Raw genomic sequence first — 21,571 nt, 5'->3', positions numbered from 1 at the left:
ACAGCAGCATTGGTTTATACTCACTGAACGAGAAATAGTGTCCTTTGCAAACGTTGTGGCAACCTAGGCATGTGTTGTTATACAATTCCGTATAGAAAGCTATATAGTATGTTGTACATAAAGCTGCATGGTGTCCATGGTTATGTGTAAGTGTATATATTAAATAGGCATACACAGGTAGCATAGACTGATTATTGCATGGTGAACTGAAGGATTTAGAGCACCTACAGTAGTGCACAGATCTGTACTGCATCCAAGTGTATTACACTCCTATAGGTGCATTTTACCTTTCCATTTCCAAATGTTTTTCCTAACAAGATAGTTGAAAACAAATGATCAATTTAACTTAAATGTTATAATAGTTTAATAAAAAGTCGCCCATGTCCTCGCAGACAAAAATGTACTGCTATTAATTGTTCAGTTTACAATATGTTTCATGTACACAGAACAGAGTGCATGACATTAGGGAGAGTTTTAGGCTACTTCTGACGCTCAACAACCGCCTAGTACAGGATGCTAATGAATGAAAATACACCATCTGCTCTGTTGATGCTTCACGTAACAAGGTAAATGCCTCCTTTTGTGGCCTGTAGATGTCCAAATGGATCTAAATATAGCAGAGTTCAAAGTCTAACAAAAATGGTGCTTAAGAGAAGGTATACAGTCATGTGGCAAACACTCTAAAAGGTATATTTGGGGCACATGCAGTCCTTTGAGATTACTCCACCTTGCAAATGGAGCTCTAGTAGATTGCCTCACTCCCATATAAAAAAAGCTGTTACCACATATCATTACAGGTCTGTGTATGCACGTACACAACATGCTGGTGTGTGTTTGTGCATGCTTGCATTTGCATTCCTAACTATGTATCTAACACACACACACACACACTCTCTCTCTCCTCTCTCTCTCTCTCTCCTCTCTCTCTCTCTCTCTCTCTCCTCTCTCTCTCTCTCTCTCTCTCTCTCTCTCTCTCTCTCTCTCTCTCTCTCTCTCTCTCTCTCTCTCTCTCTCTCTCTCTCTCTCCTCTCTCTCTTCTCTCTCTCTCTCTCTCTCTCTCTCTCTCTCTCTCTCTCTCTCTCTCTCTCTCCTCTCTCTCTCTCTCCTCTCTCTCTCTCTCTCTCTCTCTCTCTCTCTCTCTCTCTCTCTCTCTCTCCTCTCTCTCTCTCTCTCTCTCTCTCTCTCCAGAAATTCATTCAATTCAGCCCAGAAACTAAAGCAAGCAATACAAGCCGGATAATGCATTATGAAAACGATCAATATTAAGATCCCACAGCTGTTCAAAACAGTGTCATACATGATATCTCTATATTCTCTGCCTCATGCTAGTTCTATCCCTGCCCACTAGCAACATGTGGAATGTATCTTCTAGGTCTCCTTTTGATCCTAAGCACACACACCCCTTAGAAGGAAAAAAAATCAGATAACTAATTCTGTACTTTATTACAAGGCCAGGCAAGGCTGTTTTTTTTTTTGTGCTATCTTGCAGTTTGGGTGCTGAAGAGACGGTTAACATGGACGTTCAGCCTACAGACTTCTGGAGTGTCTGTTTACCAGACTTAGGTGATGCCAATATTAACATTGACATAAGCGATATAGCTAATACGTCTCGCCAGTCAGCTGCTATCTGGGTACTGCATAAGTTGTTATTAAAGGTGTATTTGCCAATAAATTTCATCTTTATCCTTCCTGTCCTACCTATAATCCTAAACCCACAGTGTAACATGTCCTGTACTAGGAGAAAGGACTCTCTTACCGGCTACAGTCATCTGACAGCAATAATCAACCTATATGTAAATGGTTAGTGTTTGTAGATCAGGTCAATTATATGTCTGGAGATTATTGGTCAGTTAACTGGCTTGCAGATAACTACCCCTGGATTTATATAGATGATGCCCCCTTCCTACACTAACTGGCTGTCTATAGGCTAGCTAGCCTATAGGTCGTCCTATACAGTATCGACCACCAAGCAGCAGAGGAAAGATTAGCAGTCCAGACGTCACCCTTTCAGTTATGAAGCAGGATTATAAGATGACTTAAGTACATACTACATATAGGATTACATACAGTATTACATTGCAGAGGCTTCCTCCAGATGAATGAAACCCATAGTCCTAGGTGTGAGGGGGCACAGCTGAGGAGTCAGAGACGAGCAATACTGATCTTACTGCCTTCTAGTTATTACTATAGGCTCTAGCTCATGGCATTATGTTGTGTATTGATCCCCTTTAGCTGTCCTCTGTATATCTGGCAGAGATTTTAGTCTGATGATCTTACAGCTCCAGTTAAGTATATAAGGCTTGACTAGCAAAGCATTTTATCATCCTTGTGTTTCCTTATCCGGGGTCCAGGGGAGGCCTGGGATTGGCTGGCCGGGTCACGTGGTCTGCTAACTTTGCACACTTGACAGGCAGGAGGAGGGTTTAGTGGAGAACAGAAAAACGACAACGCGAGAAAAATTAGTATTTTTTTGTTGCACTTCCACAAATTAATGGCCATGAGTTCGTTTTTGATAAACTCCAACTACATCGAGCCCAAATTCCCACCCTGCGAGGAGTATGCCCAAAATAACTACTTGCACAACCAGTCGCCTGAATACTACGAGCGGCCGAGGGAACCGGGTACGAGGCTCCTCCCGAGGCTCTCTACCAGGGTCCGGGCAGCTATCCCGAAGCCACCTATGGATACAGCCACATCACAGCAAGCCATGACGCCGGGGTCGCCCAGGATGGACTATCTGGTAAAGGACACAGCCAATCTCAGCAACTTCTCCAAAGCCACGTCCTCAGGCAGCCACCACATCACTGTGAGCCTATAGGAGTGTCCAATGACAGCATCCATACTGAGAAAAATACTGCTGCTACTGCTGCTGCTGCTGGGCTGAAATGCAAAGAACCCGTGGTCTATCTTGGATGAAGAAAATCCATTGCAACACAGGTAAGTGGCAGCCTCAGATTAGCAGCAAGCAGCCTGCTGTGGGGTCACTTGGGTTGTCTATGGCCAAGGAGGAGAAAAGCCACCCTTCCCAGTATCAGTGGCTCTTAACTGAGGATTTATTGGAGTCAATCTGTTTAGAAAGTAATTACAGATCCCATAAATGTAATTGCCCTGCTATTGACTCTGGGCCATACGCCATTGATGCCTTTCTCTCCCCCATCCCCCATCACCATATTTTATGGCATGCCATTGTTTGGTGTATTGTCAGTAGCCTCACAAACTTTTCCCCCCCATCATTATTATTATTATCATTTTCTATATTTTATGACAATGGTTTACAAGGCATGATCTAATGGTTTTGTTCCATTGCTTTTTTTTCTCTCTGTGTGCCCAGTTAACCCAAATTACACTGGAGGGGAACCCAAAAGGTCTCGAACTGCCTACACCAGACAACAAGTCCTAGAATTGGAAAAGGAATTCCACTTTAACCGTTACCTGACCAGGCGCAGGAGAATAGAGATAGCGCACACGTTATGTCTTTCCGAACGTCAGGTCAAGATCTGGTTCCAGAACAGGAGGATGAAGTGGAAGAAGGACCACAAACTGCCCAATACTAAGATACGCTCTGCAAACTCATCAGCCTCCAGCCAGCAGTCAAAAGTACAGGGTCACCATCCGCACACAGACGGGTCAACCACCCCATTACTATAAGTTTTGCTTGCTTTGCTCCAATGGCTAGTAATCATTTGGACCAAATGACTATGGAAACCATAATAAAAACACAAATATTTGCTGTTGCTGGATACAAACTGCCTGACCAAACCAAGACAACTGTCCACACAACCAAGGAATTCCATGGAGACTCTTTTTTTGTTGTTTATTTATGTATTTGACTGCATACTTATAAAATAACTGTGGGGGTATATGTGTATATGAATATTTACATATAGCTAAGTGTCTACATAAGTAGCAACCTAATTTTATATACGAGATACGCCTACCACAGATGCATTTATGGGATAGTTTGTGGTATAAAAGGTATGGACCATCCATTGTATTTACACATATACATATAGCTCGTGGGTATTTAAGAAGAACCAAACGTTGTAACTTGTTTTATTTAACTGCATCCAAAGCTCGAGGAACTAAGCGAGGAGGATCTGTAAATACTGGCGGACAAATAGCGTTTGTGTAGACTCAAGAAATAACTGTTTCCCTGCTTAGGTCGTTGCTTGAGATCAGTGTGTGTTTGACACGTCCCTTGTTGTTAGCGTTTGCTGTAGAAGGCCTTTGATCGCCTTGACGGCGACGAGAGGGTGTAGATACAGTCTTACAATTTATATATTGTGGATGTTGTGCTGTATTATTGTGGTGCTAACCTCGAAGATTCTTCTGTGAAAAAAATTAAAGTTTTCGAATACATCAAATAACCGTTTCCTGGCAATATTTGCTAAAAGATGTAGGGGTATCTGCAGATAGGTTTCTACTCAAGACTACCCCTAAAGATCAGGATGGTAAAGAGAGACATGACGTATGACCAAATTGCTTTATTAACCCAAATCCAATATACATAATCTGCATGATGCAGAAGATGTGTGAACAAAGATGGCAAATGTATCAATGATATATATCATATGAGTGTATTCATGTACACTAATGTAAGTGGGTGATTGTCCTTCCTGATATATATATATATATATATATATATATATATATATATATATTATTATATATATATATATATATATATATATATATATATATATACTAATGAAATGAGTATATAAACTAGATAGGGCAATGATGAAACAAATGTTTGCACTGCTGGTAGGACTTGCCATATGCTTGACATGGCTGAGTCATTCTCCTTTCACTTTCATGGTAAGACCTAAACCTACTGTTTACACTTTACTGCAATGTGCTTGTTTTGTTACTGCCTGGTTACATCTAAAGTATTTTTTTCTTGTTCTAATCAGATAGCTATACAGTATAAACAGCGAGCATGTGATAATTGCTTATTTGTATTTCAACAAACAGGCTGGAAGAGTTGATGTGGACATAAAATCTGCACACAAGATATGATAGCAATGCGGCTGTGATCTCTCCCTGCAGGACTGCCCAATCAAACAATTACATGCGGCCAAATACAACATTGAGGCAGGGTAGAGAGGACACCATCCACACCTCTAAAGGTACTTTATACTTTTATTTATGTGCTTGCTTTGCTTGCCTTGCCATGCAATTTATTCCTGTAGATATATATATATATATATATATATATATATATATATATATATATATATATATATATATATATCCTTATCTAAGAAGTATCTAAGAATTTAGACGTTTCTTAGATATTGTTATTTTGTTTTGCTATGCGCCTTGTCACATTGTCTGCCCTTTGCTAAGGGAACCAGAGTTCACACAGAGGACACGGATTCAACTTTTTTTTTCTCTTGTGAGAGAGGGAGAGATGCAAGCTGGCCTTCAAACCCTTGACCTTTTGTATTGAATTCCGTGTAAAATGAGCCACCCTGTTTGTGCAAATCTGTGTGCTGCTGCTGTTGGGTTGATAATTTTTGGAGGAAAAATAAATTATATATCTATATCTGTATCTATAGATATATACACGTATATCTATGGCTCTAGTGGTTGTAGCCGATCGCTTCCTGCCTCTGTTATGCACCAGAGGCATGGCTGCCCCTAAATTCCTAACATTTCCTTGTACGCTGAATGCAGAGCTGTTTGTGGATTATTACAGTTGAAATTAAGCATGTTTTTATGTTTTTTTTTGTAGTGTGCTTAGAAATGAGATACTTCAGAAGGAGCCAGAGATAGCAGATAGCTCTAGGTAGAGTTTTATTGCTCTGCCTGTGTGATTGGTTTTCATTTAGCTGAATGCACAAAATGGGACACGGGTTCACTGCGTATTATTAATGTGGCAGGATGAAAGGTGGAGAATTCTCCTCATACAATGGGGCTTTGGAGCCAGGAGCTCTTTTCTAATGTATGTGGAAACACCATTTATAATGTTCAGGAATATTCTACCCAGATGTTCAAGAGGCTCTCTCTGTTCTCTGTGTTGCATTGATGGCCTCAATGTGTGTTTTAAAATAGTGCTTAAACATTGTACCAAATATAAAATATATCCCTCCCCCTTTCGGAGTAGTTTATTAGTTTACCTCTTAGTGATATTTCTTAATCTCTCCTTCTCCCTCTCTCCCCCTCTCCTACTGTCTATTGTCTCTCTAACCCCCCCCCCCCCCCCCCCCACACACACACGCGTACATCTCCCTGTTTCTCTCTTAACGTAGTCTGTGTCTGACCCCATTTCTCTTTTTCTTCTTCTGTTTTTCTGTTTTTCTCTCTGTCTATATTTCTCTGAATCTACTCTGTGTCTTTGTCTTTGACTCCCCCCACTTCAGTCTTTAGATCTGCCCCACTCCTTTTCTTCCTCCCTCTCAGTCTGCCTCTCACTCTAGGGTGCATACACACATCCAATTTTTGGTTGGCCAATTTTACAACTTCCATGTATTTATTGATTATTTTAGTATGAGGGACAATCGTTTTTGAATTCCATGAACATTTTGTGTAGGCAAACTCTCATACAAAAAGGAGGTAGTATGAGAGTTTACCTACACAATATGTTCATAGTATTCAAAACCCCCTCATACTAACATCAATGCATGTAAACGGCTGTTATTGCCCCTCCCCCAACTTCATCTGTATCCCTCACATTTATCCCACTGTCTTGTCTCTGCACTCCCTGTCTTTATCAGTCCCAGTCTAAACTTTCCCTTAGTATGTATGTCTCTTATTTTCACTTGGTCTATGTCTCACATTCTACTCTCTCTTTCTTTTACCCCCCCCCCCCTACACACACACACAAACACGCACGCACTCTCTCTCTCTCTCTCTCTCTCTCTCTCTCTCTCTCTCTCTCTCTCTCTCTCCCCTGTCATTTTCCATCAGTCCCCCCTATTATTCTGGCAAAGATACACGTACTGAGGCATTATTCTTGGCCAATTTTATGCTGGGCCTAGACGGTACATTTATGCGGCAGAATCGAGCCGGCGCGTCACCGCTCGTCCATGCGGATCGATTCCTGCTTGTCTCCGCGGGCACGTCCTTATCAGCGCTTCGTTTTTGCCCATTGTCCGCCCACGGGGATCGAGCTGGGTATCGATCCATGCGGTGATCAGACACGTCGGAAATTATCAATCGAGCCATCAGCGGCTTGATTGATAGAAAAAAAACGTACCGTCTATGCCCAGCATTACACTTTTCATTTTTCACCATGTTTACACAACCATCTTGATCCTGATTGGTAGTTGTAGTGAACAAAAGCCCGCGTGAGGCTAGGTTGCCACTACAGATTGCAATCACTCGAAGCTTTTTGCTAGCATTTTGCACAGTGATTTTCGGTGCAATTTGCATAATTTTTTGTAGTGATTTTATTTTAGTTGTAGTGATTGCAATAGATTCTTTTCTTTAGTGGTTTAGGTAGTAAAATTATTGCAAAATCGATAATTTCAAAGCAATTTTGCAGCATTTTACATTGGAATGCCATCACTCCAAGTATGCTGCAGGACCCACAATTGCAAGTTCTCTGATCACAGTCATTCCTGTGAATTTGCTTCCATTGACTTTCGTACCATAGAGCTTTTGGAATCACCAGCAATTGGAGGTGGTCCCTCTAGTGGGCCATACCCCTGACCTGTGTTAATAAGTCAGGCCTCTTGCTTTCATCTGTTTACTAGTTTCTCTTCTTCACTATCCTTATTTTTTTGTAACATTCTATCTTTCTTTCTTGTTATGTCCTTGTCTTTTCCTATGAATGGTACACACCATGCAATTTCCCATCAGACAGACGGGTCGATTATCCTGGACAGGTTAGATCTGATGTCTGATCATTTTTCTGATCGATTTTCCAACTGCTTCTACACAAAATCGATAAGACAAACAATCAGAAATCAGCTCAGACCTGTCAGACATAATCGTTTCAGCCTGTCTATCTGATGGGAAATTGCATGGTGTGTACCAGGCATTATGCTGGGAATACACTTTTCCTTTTTGCGGCGATTAGATGTTCGATAGATAATTTTTGACATGTCCGATCTCCCTATCAATCCTTTCGCCGCTTGATTTCTGATAGAAGTGAATGGAAAAAGATAAGAAAAACAAGCGGAAGATAAGAGAATCGACTGCAGAATCGAGCTGCAACAACGATCGAGAGGAGAAACGCACGGCAGAAACGAACTGTTTATTCCCCAGCATTACACCTTCTTGTCTTCTCACTATTTAATTATCGGATTCTGCCCCAGCCTTTCCCCCACCATCCGCCCCCCACCTCACACCATCACATACACACCACTACAAATTTTCTGTAACCCCCCCCAGATTTCCCACCACCAGCACCACATACATCATTCCTCGTACAAATAGTTTCTGTAAACAACCCCCCCCCCCCTACGCCCCATGACCAACATCACATACTCCATCATATACAAACACTCAGACACCTCCACCACCATCCCTCACATCCCACAAAATACACTGTGTAAGCCACTCAGATGCCCCCCTCTTCCCCCACACCCCACACCCCAACATAGCGTCCATCATCACAGACACCCCAACACATACTCTTTGTAAATACTCAGATCCCCCCCCCCCCCCACACACACACACCAGAAATGGAATAAGAGGAAATGGGGCCCTAGGCAGGTTTGCAGTTTTTGCCCACTGCTCATATAATCACCTGGCTGCTTTAGTAAAATGTAGTGGAGGCTAGCATCCACCAGGCCCTTAGACTGTCTCCAGGCTCTAGGGTTGCGTTGTGGATGATCATCTGGCTCTGCCCCCCTCCCCACTACAATGTCCACCATCACATGCAACTCATAACACACACTCTGTAAAGTCTAAGAAACTCCACCACCACTACCACCAGCAACATATACACCCCACCACATATACTCTGTAAAAACTCCCTCCTTTCAGCCCACCTTGACCACATACACTCTATAAACTCTCAGACACCCCTCTACCCCACCACCACAACCACGACCACCTTCACATACACCCCACCACATATACTCTGTAAAAACTCCCTCCCTTCACCCCACCTTGACCACATACACTCTATAAACACTCAGACACCCCCTCTCCCACACCACTACAACCACGATCATCTTCACATACACCCCAACACATACACTTAGAACCCCACAACACACACACCACCAACACCATGACCACCATCAGATACAGCACACCTCATACACACTCTAGACACTTTAGGAATTGAAGAAGAAAAGCGCTGGGCACCAGTGTGCCAGTACATAACAGTAAACAACAATGGAAAGTAAAAGGGTGGCCTAACAGCAGTTTCGCTGGTTACCCAGCTTCTTCATAGGCACAAAGATCTAGGCTAAGGCTGCCCCTTTACTTTCCTTTGTTGTTTACTGTTATGTACCAGATGGTGCCCAGCACTTTTCTTCTTCATTCCCTATTATGACTGTCTAAAGACTGTGAGCACAGTGAGGTACCATTATCCATATTTTAGGCTGTACCAGTCTGCGTGTGAGTGCTGGTGGACATTTTGCTTCTTTTGCTGTGCACACTCTAGACACTTTCTCTCTCCTCTCCACCCATACACTATATGTTGTCTGTAGGCTCCAGCCTAGCCCCAAGGCCCCCCCAACCCGACACTTATTCCACACCACCTCCTTACATGTACTCTCTAGAACCCCAAACAGCATACCCTCTGTAGACATTCATGAACCCCCCTCCCCCTCTTCAACTTGAAAGTGTATATTGGTTGTTAATTCTAATGCCTGGTGCGCACCATGTATGTCAGATCGACATGCATAGTGTGCATCAGAGGTTAAAACTATAATTTCCAACAGGGCCAATCTGTTTTCCAATGATTTTTCTGATCAGCTTTCTGATCAATTCTGTACAAAATCAATCAGAAATACAACTAGAAATCAGATCGGACCTGTCAGAATTTATGATTTTGACCTGTTGATATGATGGGAAATTTTATGGTGTGTACCAGGCATTGAAGGACACCTGAACTGAGGGGGATTTGGAGGCTGACATATATATTTCATTTTAAACAATACCAGTTACCTGGCTGTCCTGCTGATCCACTACCTCTAATACTTTTGGCTATAGATCCGGAACAAGCATGCACATCAGATGTTTCTGACAAAAAAAGTGCCAAAATTAGCTGCATGCTTGTTTTAGGTGTGTGATTCAGACATTGCTGATGCCAGAATGATCAGCAGAATTGTTTAAAAGGAAATAAATATGGCAGCCTCCTTTTTCCTCTCACTTCAGGTTCCCTTTAACTCTTCTACCCTCTCACATAACTGCCCTTACTCCCTTTTCCATAACTGGTACTGCCAGTATTTCCCTCCTTTTTCTTGTTATGTTCTCTTCTGTATTTTCACAGTCATATTTAAAGCTAGGTTTCCATTTGTGTATTTTGAGTCAGATTTTTCTCTCAGAAAATTTGCATAGATTTGGCAACTAATGGTAGTGAATGGGGCTGTTTCCATTCAATGCAAATTTTTTACCGTCCACGTTCATACGCGTGAAAAAATCTGAGGTCCTGCATCAATTTTTTGGACATCATGTATGATTCACATACAATGCTATGTATAGGTAACACATCGCAATGCGCTATTTGCAAGAAAACTTGCATTAGATCCATGGCTACAGGAAGTAGTAAGCAGTCATAGACTTAGCTGTTACTAGGCAGATTATGTTATATTTATCTAATTCGCGTACGAAAAGTTGTATGAAACGTACAAATTTACATGAGAATTTTCACCAAGCAGAAAAAAATCTTATGATTTTTTGCAGGCGAAAATGTCACAGTGAAATCACCCACCGCCACCCCCCCCCACCCCCCCAAAACACAAACTTTTTATATTTCAGTTTATCTCCCTCCTGGCTGCATTAATGCCACTTCTCTCATCCTTTCTTCCTGCCTGCCTCCAGCTCACATTTTACCCATCCATAAAGTCTCGTTTTTACCTCCTATCTCCCTATAGTGTGGAGCCGAAGGTAGTAAAGTAGGCCCCTATAGGTAAAATATAAACTAGTAATATGATGATGCTCCACCTCTCCACATAGATCATTTCATAACACTGTAGATATTGGCAGCTTTATAAATAATGCAAAAACTATTCTTCCTCTCTCTCTCTCTCTCTCTCACACACACACACACACACACACGGAGTTTCTTCTGACTGGAAGCCTGGGTTGTACACATATAATCCATAATAGTGGCAATCAGAAGCTAGGATTCATGTGCCTGTAGCCCCTTGAAGTGTTTATACATGTCCTGTATACCCAAATTAAATGGACTGAATGTCTCGTGTAAAAATGAAACTGTTGAAACAGTCGGTGTTATTAAAGTTAACTGGTGTGGAGGGTTAGAGGCCACACTGGTGAGTTTTGCATGGCTTCTGACACTTGAACATATTCTAAGTAATGGTAGGGCACAGTCTATAATAATACCGTGGCAATAAGTTAGCTCCAGCAATACATATTTTTTCCACATCCCTGACCCATCTTCCCCTATCCTTGTTTTTCTTTTCCCAAACTGGCTTAAAATGAAGAAAACCACTGTAATATTTCATTTGAACAAGGCTGCTGAGTAAAGGTCCGTACACACGCCGGACTGGAGGCAACGACGACGACGTCGTTGCCTCCAGTCCGGCGTGTGTACGGACCTTAACCAGCAGTGTCAAATCCACATCTGAACACCCATTAAGAGGCTGAGTGAAGATATGGAGGATGACATGTTTTTGATTGACTCTTTACTCTGAATCCAAAGACCCAACAACAAAAGTTGTTTCGGTGATACCTTTAATGACTAACTGTAAAAGATTTCTCTGCAAGCTTTCGAAACTTTAAGTTTCTTCTTCAGGCATGTTTAAGAACTGGATCAGAACCATACTGTCTTTACTCTGAAGACTCTCTGTCTTTACTCTGCAGACTCTCTCCGAGCCCATTGTGAAGTTGTTTGTTTCATTACAGCTAGTACTGAAGAGCAAAATAAATAAATAATAATAATAACACACAAATCTGCTTTAAATTAAGTCTATCAAACCTTCTAGGTTAATAAGCCAGCTGCCAGCTAATTGATTGGCTTGGACTGGACTGGTGGCTGGTGCTTCTGCTAGGCTCATTTCTTCTCTGATAGGTCAGATTTGCATGGTAGGAGGACTTTTGCTTCACATAAGGTATCTGAGCCAGGTGGAAGAAAACTGGTGTGATGTAATTTCTGAGACAATGATGATGTGTTGTTGATGTTACAGTTAATGCTGAAATCATGTATAAGATATGGACTTTTTTCATGGATTTATTAGTAGGGATGAGTGGGAAATACCTCGTAACCTGAAAACTCTCACTTAGGCCTCGTTCACATCATTTAGCGCAGATGGCTGTGCGATCGAAACGCAACGCGTCCAATCGCACGCCATCTGCGCTCCTATGCGCTGCGCTGCAGATCCCATTCATTACAATGAATGGGATCTGCGCTGCGATTCACAAAAATGCGTGCAGTACGCGATAGCGCAATCGCGCTGCCACGCAGCGCATATGATGGGAACGGTGGAAGGGCTGTCTATGCCCTTCTACTGTTCTTGCGTGTCGCACACTATACGCGCTGCCAAAATGCGCACGGCAGCGCGTATAGTCTGAACGAGCCCTTAGGCCTGGTGCACACCAAAACACGCTAGCAGATCCGCAAAATGCTAGCAGATTTTGAAACGCTTTTTCTTATTTTTCTGTAGCATTTCAGCTAGCATTTTGCGGTTTTGGGAAGCGTTTTTGGTGTAGTAGATGTCATATATTGTTTCAGTAAAGCTGTTACTGAACAGCTTCTGTAACAAAAACGCCTGCAAAACCGCTCTGAACTTCCGTTTTTCACAGCGGTTTGCGTTTTTCCTATACTTTACGTTGGAGGCCGAAACGCCTCCGCAATCCAAAAAATGCCTCACCCCGGGAGTATGCGTCTCAGCAAAACGCCTCCCGCTCTGGTGTGAACCACCCCATTGAGATACATTGACCAAGCGTATCTGCAGCCGCAAGCAGCTGCAAAAATGCCAAAAAACCCGCTCGGTGTGCACCAGCCCTGATCCAGGAATGGAAAGACAATGAGTCCATCAAAACCAGCAACTGATGATTGAATAAATGTCAGCAGGTTACTTAACTGGCAGCTAAAGCATTTGATAACCTAAATTCCTATCTGGGTCACTAGAGACTTGCATGGTAGGAAGATGATTTCTCTTTATTTGTTACTTTAAGGACCAGGGATATTAAAACCTGTATTCACATTGGGGTCTGCTGGGAGACTTTCAGATCCCCCTCCTCTGCTGCTTCTACCTGCACACCTCATCCCCACTTTACCCTAGAACAAGGCCCTGTAACTTTACTTCTTGAGGGGTCCATACACTGGTCGATTTCAGCCATTGAACGGAAATCGATTCTATCAAATCAGCCGATCATTTGATTTACAGCCGATTTTGATCGATTTGATCTATCTGACTGGATGGAAAATCTAGGTCGATCTGCTGCTGGCAGCAGATCGATGGCCTATGGAGTTGCATTGGATCTAATGGTCCAATAATGCATTTAGATCTATTTCAATAGATCTCCAATAAATTTCAGTCTAAAATCTATTTCATTCTAAAATCTATTGGAAATCTGTTCTTATTCCTAGTACACACCATACAATTTGCTGTAAGATTTACCTGCCAGATAGATAAATTCCAACATGTTGGAAATTAACCAACCATCTATCTGCCTAGCAATTAAGCATTGTTCTACTCAGCAGGAGATAACCAGAAGACAATGCACTAGAGATAATGACTAGTCTATACCAGTACTTTACAAAAAATAATCTTATTACAGAAAATCTAACAGAAACATCTTACAGCAGATTGTATGGTGTGTACTAGGCATTAAGGTGCCCATACACTCGTCAGATTGGCAGCAGATGGATAAGAAATGCATCTGATGACCTATCTGATGCGTTTTTAGAACATTTTTTACCAGGATAGAATTCCAATAGATTTCAGTTTGAAATCTATTGAAATTCGATCTGATGGCATTTTTTTGCCATCAAATTTCCATTAAGGCCAATGCAAAATGATAAGCAATCTCATCAGATTGACCTAAATTTTCCACCCTGCCAGTTCGATGGAAATCCATCGAAATCCATCGAAATCGGCCATCGATTGGTCAATTGGCCAACCGATTTGCAATCGATCGGGATCGATCGGTCGGCCAGAAAATCGGCTGAGTGTATGGGCCCCTTTAGTGTGTGGCACACATCAGATAGATTCCAGTCAGATTCGACTTGAAAGGCATCTGACAGAAATCTATCTGATGGTCAAATCTGCTGAAGATCTATAAGTGTATGGCCACCTTAAAGGGGCCCATACACTCAGCCGATTTTCTGGCTGACCGATCGATTGCAAATCAGTTGGCCAATCGACCGATCGACGGCCGATTTCGATCGATTTCGATGGATTTCCATCGAACTGGCAGGGTGGAAAATCTAGGTCGATCTGATGAGATTGCTTATCATTTTGCATTGGCCCTAATGGAAATCTGATGGCAAAAAAATGCCATCAGATCGAATTTCAATAGATTTCAAACTGAAATCTATTGGAATTCTATCCTGGTAAAAAAATGTTCTAAAAACACATCAGATAGATCATCAGATGCATTTCTTATCTATCTGCTGCCAATCTGACGAGTGTATGGGCACCTTTAGTAGATCTTCCAGACAAGCTGAGACCAGTAGTTCCTCACACTCAACCACTAGTTAAAACTAGAAAAAAAAACTCCACCAATAGGGCTAATTAACCTAACACAGGAAACGGAAGTTGGGACTTGCAAAATAAAGGTACTAGCAGTAGACCCTTTTAGCCAGCAGCTATATGAACTATTTGGTGATTTGCTTGCCCAGGCTTACACTCCCTGGTGTACTTAATTCACTTATTGAGTGATTTTTTTTTCACTCATTACTGCTCTTATACATTTTATGTACTTTTGTTTTTTTATCCATGGTTTCTTGAACATGGCAATGTGAAGACCGTTGATATAGAAGGACATGCATTGTGTGTGCGGCATGGGGTCAGGCCTGTAGGTGTTGGCTCTTTCAGTTTTCTGGCATGTGCTGCACTTACTTCTGTTCACGTGGTTACCTAAATAATTCAGATACCAGGAGATCTCTTGTAGTGATTAGTTCAGTTCTTGAGTGGGATTTGTCTTATCCCAGTGATCATAGGCAGCTAATAGAAAAAAAAGAGACGCACCAGGACCGAGGTAGAGTGTGGCCAGAACAAGGACTCACCTTTTCAGCAGTGAGTATTATATTGTGCAGTGCTGTATTTGTGTAGGCTCTGCTATATTCTCAGACTAGTACATTCTTACTGAGGGTCGGTGAGGGGTGTTTGCTGCAGGAACGGGTCATCTGTGGGTCTTATCAGTGGCCAAGTGCATTCCTCACAGCCATGTGGACGACTTATCTAGTTACACATACCTGGGTGGTGGTGGGCTTGTTATTGTCTCTAGTGTTACAAAGTCAGTACATCTCAAGTGTAGGGGTGACAATCTGGTTAGCAACGGAGAGGCAGTGAGCGGTGGAGGACGTCTCTGAACGATTCATTAGTCTTTGGGATTTATGTATGAAATTATCCCTCCTCTATGAATAGCATTTGAAGAGTAATGATCATGCCATTGCCATAAAATGACTTTTATTGCCATTATCAGAGAATTGCTGTATTTCTTCAGCCAGCACATGACTGGCAGCTGTCAGTAGTTATTTCCTTTATTTCGCGTGCATTCTACACGTGGAAAATAGCAGTTATATCTTTTGCATTGTGAATGCTACTAGCAGCAGTGCTGTGTGTACTCTATGCGTGTTGATCTGTGATCTGTGTGCATACTCTATGCGTGTTGATCTGTGATCTGTGTATACTCTCTGCGTGCTGATCTGTGATATGTGTGTACTCTCTGCGTGCTGATCTGTGATCTGTGTGCATACTCTATGCGTGTTGATCTGTGATCTGTGTATATACTCTATGTGTGTTGATCTGTGATCTGTGTGTACTCTCTGCGTGCTGATCTGTGATCTGTGTGTATACTCTATGCGTGTTGATCTGTGATCTGTGTATATACTCTATGTGTGTTGATCTGTGATCTGTGTGTACTCTCTGCGTGCTGATCTGTGATCTGTGTGTATACTCTATGCGTGTTGATCTGTGATCTGTGTATACTCTCTGCGTGTTGATCTGTGATCTGTGTGTACTCTCTGCGTGCTGATCTGTGATCTGTGTGCATACTCTATGTGTGTTGATCTGTGATCTGTGTGTATACACTATGCGTGTGTGTATCTGTGATATGTGTATACTCTATGCGTGCTGAGTTGCCACACGATCCAGCCATGTTGCTGGTGATGGCAAAATGGCGAGGTCACATTATTCCTTCATATGTGTACCCGCGTTGTATTTTAATATTTTACTTTGAGGCTATTCTTGAACTGAATTTGCTAAATTCTGTAAAATACATAAAAAACTTTTTTTTCCTTTGCCATGTAGTCATATGATCTCAGTTTTAGCAATCTGTTGTCTGCTTAGTATTGATTGTAGCGAAAAATATAGCTGACGTTATCTAGTGATAGATGGCCACTAAATTTCCTATTTTCTTTAATGGTGAAAACTTCACATTTTAGTCGTAACTGTGAGATTGGCTTGTTGAAATTCTTGTGTACATATCTATAAATATATTTGCTGCTATGGTTTCAATGTGAGAGGATTTACTTTATAATGTTCTTTGCTTCACTGTATAGATAGATAGATAGATAGATAGATAGATAGATAGATAGATAGATAGATAGATAGATAGATAGATTCTATTTATAAATAACTTTATCCTTCATAACATTGTTAGCCTAAAACATTGCTTTTCTTTTTACCACCACACTTTCAGTTGCTATGATGAGGGCTCCTTCAGACTCCTGTAGACTAAACTAACAAACCAGCAGCTATAAAACTCTGTTATTTTGCATAAAAGGGACAGCTTGATCTTCTCACCCACAAAAGTGAGCACCACACCACCATGAGATCTTTAGGCATATTTTGAAGTCTGTGTATATGCTGTGGAGGAGTGGATGGATTAGAGAGAAACAGAGGTTCAGAGAGAGAGGGGGGGGGGGGGGGGGGGTGGGGGGGGGGGGGGGGGGGGGGGTGGGGGGGGGGGGGAGGAGAGACACACACTCCGGGGCCGGATTCATTGAACCTTTCTCTTGAGTTTTATCTCAAGAGATGTTTTCTCCCCTTATCTAAAATACATCTTCACTACCTAGCAAGGAAAAGAAAAGTTGTACAAACTATCCTAGAAAGATAATATCAAGCTCACAGATTTTGAAAATTGGTTTTGAGTACTTTTGAGCTTGTCGTGAGAGGAAAGGCTATCTCACTGATAAGCTAACTAAAATAATCTCCTGTAAGCTAACTCAAAGAGAAATTAGCCCAGCCTGAGGAATATAGATGGGAGGGGGGGGGGGGGGGGGGGGGCTGTGGTCTGTGGGTTGAGATCCAATTCACTTTTTCTCCTAAGTTTTCTCCTAGATGATATTTTCACATTTTATTAATAACATGCCTTTTCAGCCCCCGGCAAGCATGCTCTGCATAATTCTGACAGTACTTTTTCATCTACTTTTTAGTGTTGTAGCACTGAAAAGTTATAGTATAAGGAAGATGTACAATTATCTGCTATAAGAAAACTTAGGAGAAAAGTGAATTGGATATGGCTTCCTATAGAACGTTTGTAGCTGGAGCATGGATATATATAACAAAAACAAGAAAAGTAGCAGAAAGAGCAGAATGTGATCGTTTCTCCCTTTCTTTAGTCCTGATTTAACTGTTTTCTCTCATTATTTATCAATACAAAAGCACAGCAAGCAGCTTTCGTGTACTGGATCAGACTGTTTCCTGTTCTCTATATATTTGGTTGTACATAAGTGTGTGCGTATATTGTAGTCATACTTGCATTATGTGCGTATATTGTAGTCATACTTGCATTATGTGCATATATTGTAGTCACACTTGCATTATGTGCGTATATTGTTGTCACACTTGCATTTTACTTATTTTATGATCTGCTTCCTCTGTCCCTTAAAGTCAGTCAACACTAAACAAGGATGTTTCTTATAAATATTTAAGTTGCTGGAATAGTTACTATTCATCTTGTGTCACAAAACACCCAATCCTTGCAGGTAACTCAAGAAATCGTGATATCTAAGTAGGCCCAGGACATGTGAAGTATTCTCAGTAATTCCGCAGGACAAAGGCCTCAGCGCCTTGATTTATAAGCTACTCTCAAAGCTGACGGCCAAAATAGGACGTTTCCTAGAGCTGCTCAGCAGCACAGATGTGTATTTTACCATCCAGGGAAGTTTTGTATTTGCATCTTGCTACTTTGTTTGAGATAATTCTACTTTTACTCGTGCGCCCATTTGCAGCACATTTGATTAGATCAAGCATCGCCCGCTCGGTGTGATGTCACCTTGACTCACACAAACCCAGTTTTGCATTTTCGCTTAAACCGGCTACCCAAATGCTTTGTTGTCTTTCCTCAATGATATTTAAAGCAGTCATAAAATACCCCATCACGCGCGGCAGTATTACACTCTTAAGTACTCCCGTTGACAAGTTTATTGATTCTCTTTGTTCACACCTGCCAGTAATCGTGGCTATAAATTTCTGGAGACCTGCTAGGAATATACACTTCTGAAGGCAGTTCTGCTGCGTTTTATTTAGGCTGTACCTGAGTCTCGGTTCTTCCAAACTCCAGTATAGATGAGAATCCACCGAACAGATGGAGACTTGGAGCTCTTTTAGTAAAATACGCTTATAAAAGTAGTTATTGGAGAATATGTGTATGTATTTATTGTTTGTAACTAGGTGTTCCCCAATATGAATGTATAAGTAGTCTAGTATGGTGTTAAGAAATAATTGTATGGCTGTATGTCTAAATGATAATAAATTAGGGCTGAGATGCTGGAAAGCTGTCAAGGAACAGCAGAGCACAGCGTTTATCATGCTTTTGGCCATAACCCTCTCCCATTATCCCAGCCATGCCAGAAGTTTGTTAGAGAGAAAGAGCCTATTGTGCACTTGTGGTGCGGCCAGCCTCGTGCTCAGAGCTGCGCACATTTTACACACCAGAGCAGGAGATTATATAAATTCTAGCACTGTTGTAGCTTTTGGATCACTAAATAGTGTAATCAAGTAGCAGCTAGCCTGTATGGAGTTGTATTGCTGAGCTGGACCCCCTCAGTATAGATTGGTTAGTTTACACCAGCAACATGCAATCCAAAGTCGATATGTCCTGATTGCGGCGGGTCACTAGATGAATTGTGGAGAAAACTGAAGCCAGGACGGAGTCCAGAAATTCCCCAAAGTAAGCAGAACTGAAGCGAGCCCAGTCACAGCTTCCCGGCGCATCCATTCATCACAGGGCCGATTCCAGTAAAGGCCGCTTCCATGTTCGATTTCTGCAAGACACAGATATGTGAACTTGGTGTACATTTCACTACTAGTAACACCAGCACCAAATTCTTCAAGCAGATTGGCTTTCCTTTAAACTTCCAACCAGTTCTAAAGTGTTTCTGTCGTGCTCCGGCCCAGAGGACAAGAAGCCACTCATCTTACTTTGTCCTCAGCTTCTCAACAACTGCCCAATTATCCATTAATTTCGCTCCCCTTCCCCTGCTTAGAGACTTTTTTGTGTTCTAGGGTCCCATTCTATCCGAGATATTCATTAACTAGCTTGAAAATGACAAGCCCCAGCCATAAAATCAGTTTTACTCGCTTTCAGGAGGCCAGCTTGTGTCATGGGGAGATGTTCTCATCCATAGGGTCACCATTGTGGCAGGATCTTGCTTCTCAAGGTTATTGTGTAGGAACCACTGGGTGGATACAGCCTTTTCCCCCATAATTCTACCTGTGTTTATAAAAAACACAAATGTGTAACATGTAGGGGGACACATACATGCATGTACTTGTGTCCTGCAGTTATGAAGAACATTCCCCAGAGATGGCAAAAACACACACACACACACACACACACACACACACACACACACACGCCACACATACATCACACACCACACACACACATACACCTCACACACCACACATACATCACACAAACACACACACACACACACACACCACACACACACATACACCCCACACACCACACATACATCACACACACACACACACACACACACCACACCACACATACATCACACACACACACACCACATACACACACCACACACACACACACACACACCATACACCCCCCCCCCCCACACACACACACACACGCCACACATACATCACACACACACACCACATACACACACCACACACACACACACACACACACACACACACCACACACACACACACACACCATACACACACACACCCCACACACACATACACCCCACACACCACACACACACACACACACACACACACACACACACACACACACACACACACACACACACACACACACACACACCACACACACCAACCACACACACACTTATATATAAGCCCACCAATGTGATTTATCTTGCAGGAAAGCCCCCAGCACCCTATAATTTTGTGGCTAGCAACTTACTTGCATAGGAAATGAGTATGCACAAGGGGGGGTCTGTATAGACCCAGAAAATTTCAGAGCTCTTGCACAGCACTCCTGCACATAGATCTGTACTAACTCCTGCACATAGATCTGCACTTCTGCACATAGATCTGTATTGACTCCTGCACATACATCCGCACTCCTGCACATAGATCCGCACTGACTCCTGCACATAGATAGATCTTTATTGACTCCTGCACATACATCCGCACTCCTGCACATAGATCTGCACATAGATCTGTACTGACCCCTGCACATAGATCCGCACTGACTCCTGCACATAGATCCGCACTGACTCCTGCACATAGATCTGCACTCCTGCACATAGATCTGCACTGACTCCTGCACATAGATTCGCACTCCTGCACATAGATCTGCGCTCCTGCACATAGATGATAGTGTGAACAGCACAACTCCTAGAAGCAAAGACGGGGTTTACATGTCAGGTAATTAAAGGCCTTTTAGCCTCTACTGTGGGACATGTGTCATGTGTGGGAGTAAGCAAGCCTTCCTCAATGGGCCTCTCTAATGGCTCATATGTGCTGAGCTTAGTAATCAGTCAACAAAGCTCCCACTTCATGGACTGGCTCACTCTTGCGAGTGTTCTCTGTGTAAGTTACCTTTACTACCCATTGAATGAACTTGTGGAAGTATGAAAGAACGTCTCGGTGATAGATAGGGAAGAATGTGGGAAATGCTAGTTGGGGGAGACATCAGGCTGGTGATTAGCTGGGGTTGTATGATATCTGGGACAGGGAAAGAGAGAGACGGTGGAAATGTTGAAATCTAGTTCCTCCGCCATTTCTTATTTGAAATAAAAGGATTTAAGTTGAGGTCTGACCACGTGAGCACATAATACAGCGAATTATTGTGGCATTTG

At 42.3% G+C, this 21,571-nt stretch overlaps 2 protein-coding genes across 2 annotated transcripts in view; both read left to right on the top strand.

Annotated features, from left to right (window-relative positions):
• The first annotated feature begins 2,414 nt into the window (after positions 1 to 2,414).
• HOXA4 (homeobox A4) lies at positions 2,415 to 4,367 on the top strand. Its single transcript, XM_068236054.1, is given in 4 exon segments — positions 2,415 to 2,621; positions 2,624 to 2,905; positions 2,908 to 2,937; positions 3,332 to 4,367. Coding segments are annotated over 4 exon segments (759 nt in total). The 5' UTR covers positions 2,415 to 2,491; the 3' UTR covers positions 3,649 to 4,367.
• A 673-nt stretch (positions 4,368 to 5,040) lies between these two features.
• Positions 5,041 to 21,571, top strand: part of HOXA3 (homeobox A3) — a 29,319-nt gene continuing 12,788 nt past the window's right edge. Inside the window, exon 1 of the mRNA XM_068236051.1 lies at positions 5,041 to 5,129. The gene's annotated coding sequence lies outside the window, so the exon portion shown is untranslated. The remainder of the gene's footprint in view (positions 5,130 to 21,571) is intronic.

The sequence above is a fragment of the Hyperolius riggenbachi genome, chromosome 5 (assembly GCF_040937935.1).
Source record: "Hyperolius riggenbachi isolate aHypRig1 chromosome 5, aHypRig1.pri, whole genome shotgun sequence".
In the NCBI taxonomy this organism is placed as follows: Eukaryota; Metazoa; Chordata; class Amphibia; order Anura; family Hyperoliidae; genus Hyperolius; species Hyperolius riggenbachi.
The sequence above is the reverse complement of the archived record's forward strand: the minus strand, read 5'-3'. Positions and strand labels throughout refer to the sequence as shown.